The sequence below is a fragment of the Eurypyga helias genome, unplaced genomic scaffold, assembly GCF_000690775.1.
Source record: "Eurypyga helias isolate BGI_N326 unplaced genomic scaffold, ASM69077v1 scaffold38111, whole genome shotgun sequence".
Classification (NCBI taxonomy): Eukaryota; Metazoa; Chordata; class Aves; order Eurypygiformes; family Eurypygidae; genus Eurypyga; species Eurypyga helias.
This window is the reverse complement of record NW_010233439.1, coordinates 1-3,155: the sequence shown is the minus strand read 5'-3', so window position 1 is coordinate 3,155 and position 3,155 is coordinate 1. Positions and strand designations below refer to the sequence as shown.

Genomic DNA, 3,155 nt, shown 5'->3' with positions numbered 1-3,155 from the left:
CAAATATTTTAAAAGCATAAGTTATACAACACTTTTTCTGGCTTCTGAAAATATTGTTGTTGTTGAATACATATTAAATAAGTTGATATTCTGAATAGTACCATTAGAAAAGAAATAAAATAGGTCCTTTGTTTAAATTATTTGTAAATATTGAAAATATAAATAGGAAACATTAGAAACTAATAAATATTTTAAATACAATAAATAGGTTCCTAGAAGGAAATGAGAATATGTATAAATGCAAACCATTGTTACTATTTCTGGTTCTTAAAACAGAACAACACTGTCATCTGCCACATGACAGATCTGTAACAAAGGATTGTGCCTGAATTAAAACATTCAGACACTGAAACTCCTGGTGTTTTTCAAATAGCGAACAGCCCTCACGGTTTTCTCCATAAACGAAGTAAAGTCTCGGAGGATGAGGTGGGTGGTGATTTTCTCTATCCAGGTCTTATCAGACCGCAGCTTTGCGCGGAGGGATTTCTGGGTAGCTGAGTCGGGGATGACGACTTCATTGGGGTTTATCACCTGTGAAAAAGACAATATTGAGGTGCCCTGGTTAAAACATTGTACTGCTGCAATTACTGCAGGAGAATCAAAGGGTCTCGTCTGATCTGTACTATTTTTTTCTGGTCCAGCAGAACAATACACCTCTCCTGCTCTCTGCTGACCGTCTGGTTAGGTGGGAAGATGCAGAACCTGATTTGTCCTAGCCTGTACTGGCTGCTACATCCTGAGTCATAAATAATTAGATGACATTGGAGTACTCTCACATTTTGTAGTAGATTAACAGTTTCCAAAGATGTCAAACTTGTTTAGCTGCTTGATTCTTACTTTCCCGGCATTTAGGCACGTGGGAGACTGTCACCAGCTTTCCCTGATGTGTGAGCTCCTAACAGCAAGATGAGTAAAAGGAGGTACGTACCTAATGCTGACTGACAGCGCTGAGCACCCGGCACCCAAATGCCTTTTAAGAACTTGTCCTGTGAAGCGGGTAGGTGACTTCTGAAAACGGGAGTTGCTCACTCAAATCATGGAGCTGCTTTAGATGATTTGGGGTCTAGAAGTCTAACAGTCAAGTATCTGCTTCATCCTGAGTTTAGGATTGCTCCTACCCTCTTAACAAGTGACAAAAGCATGTGCATCTCCTTCTGGAATGCAGTTTATGTGAAATTCAGTAAGAAAGGAATATTCTTTCTGTCCAGACTACCTGGCAGTGGGTTCTGAATGCATACCCAGTTACTGGTATGTCCAGCTCCTTGTGTGCTGAAAAGGTTTGTATCTGGATATCCAGAGAGGTATTGTGGTGATGGATCCACCTGACCACAAGTGACAGTGGCTGTCCTTGCTTTCCTTGCCTTAAATAGCAGATAGACGTCTCGTAAAGAAAAATGTCCAACCTGGAGATCAGGACTCCCCTCTCTTTCTCAAAAACTCTAGTTTCTACAAGTACAGGTTTGGCTTTTGATCATTGTTTAATTTTGCCTGTTACAGTTACCTCTATTCTATGATTTAAAAAAAAAAAAAAAAAGCTAGTCTCCCCTGGTTATGAAATGAACTTTCTGCGAACTAATACATCAAGTTGGAAGCAAACAGTCAGTTATTGTCTTCTGACAGGACCATTATTCTTAGCTAGCACTGTGTGAAAAAAGCAGTTCAACTCCCTTCCACTTAATAGAATGATAGACATAAATAAACATGTCAGGAACGGTACAGCAAACACACAATGGGGTTTCAGACTCCAAAAAACACCTTGAAGCAAATAGTGCCCTGAGATTTCTGCAGTTCTTACTCACTCTGTGTGGTTCTCACTTGGGCAAATAGCTTCCCTGATGACAAAGGAAGTAGTCGTGTTAAGGCTTGTTAATATGAGTAAGAACTGCAGGAATTAAGTGAATTTTTGAAAGCCCTCCAAAACACGGAAAACGACTGTCAGAAATTAAGTGTTTAATTTACCACATCAAAAGAGAATTGAGTATTTGTAAAGAGGGAAGATTTTTTCCTCCCCCCCCATGATGATTACAGGCAAAATCTGTGCTTTTCAACAGGCAGCACCTAGTATTTAGTCAAGCTGTTCGCTTACAGCCTGAATTTAACTGTCCTCCTTGATTTTTAAGATACTGATATCTCAGTGTACCTTACAGCTTGGCCCAAAAGTTTATCTTGGAGAGTTTTAAAGATCAATAATACTGTAAAAAATGCATTTGCTTTTATTTATGTGGGTTTTTTTTAAAGTTACTAATTTCTACTTCTCAGGGGGTTTAACTTTGGAGGGCTTGGACTGAACTGCAGTTCCACAACTAGGATCAAGCTCCCTGAGACAGGTTAACTTCTGCCAGCCAGGCAGCAGTGGTGTATTTGTTCTTAAGACAATACGATGCGTTTCACTGTTGGTTTGCAAATTAGAAACAGCAATAGAAAGTCGGAAGAGGAGTTGTTTCTTTAAGAAAACAAAACCTTGTAAAACCTGTTAGTCAGTCATAAGGAGCCTTCACCCGTTTGCACTGAGGGAGATGCAAGCCGGAAAAGTTCAGCTTCCCATCGCATCCTCCTTCTCCGAGTACACATCAGCGCTAAGCCATAAGTTATCGGAGCGAATGTAAAACCAACTCACCATCTGCCTTATGGTACGTGCCAGGTGCTCTGTGCTGTAGCACAGCGATTCGATGTTCTGCTTTTCGCTAGTGAAAGTTTCTTGTATGTATTCAAGGTACGTCTGAAACGTGTAGAGCCCGCTGGAGATTTTCCTCAAGCATTTATCCTGAAATGAGAGAAAGGTGAAAGTCACTCACAGCTCAGAACGGCCTCGATGGCAGCATTTGGCGTACGGAGCGGGTGATGCTTATGCGGGGAACGGAGGCGGGTGGCACCCCGAAGCCGGCTGGAGCCGGCAGAGATCTTTAGGTCAACCTCTTCGTTTCCCTGGAGCAGGCGCAGCTCGCCCCAGGTGGTCAGGGTGAGGGCAGAAGGGAGAGCGTTTCCTTGCCTCATCGAAGCCGGCGAGCAGGCACCCGTCTTCCTCCGTCACCTTGGGGAGGTTGAGGTTGTTCCGGACGAGCACTTCCATGCTGTTCTCGCAGACGGTAAACTTGTCGCACATCTGGGGAGAGACACCGAGAGGTTCCGTCGCACCTGGGCCGGAGGGAGGCAGC

At 42.9% G+C, this 3,155-nt stretch overlaps 1 protein-coding gene across 1 annotated transcript; it reads right to left on the bottom strand.

Moving 5' to 3' along the window:
- Nucleotides 1-312: 312 nt before the first annotated feature.
- Nucleotides 313-3,147, bottom strand: IL6 (interleukin 6; the record flags this gene model as incomplete). The annotated part of the gene is given in 4 exon segments (XM_010161736.1): nt 313-531; nt 2,618-2,764; nt 2,990-3,108; nt 3,111-3,147. Coding segments are annotated over 4 exon segments (495 nt in total), but the record flags the coding sequence as incomplete, so codon positions are not given.
- Nucleotides 3,148-3,155: the final 8 nt, after the last annotated feature.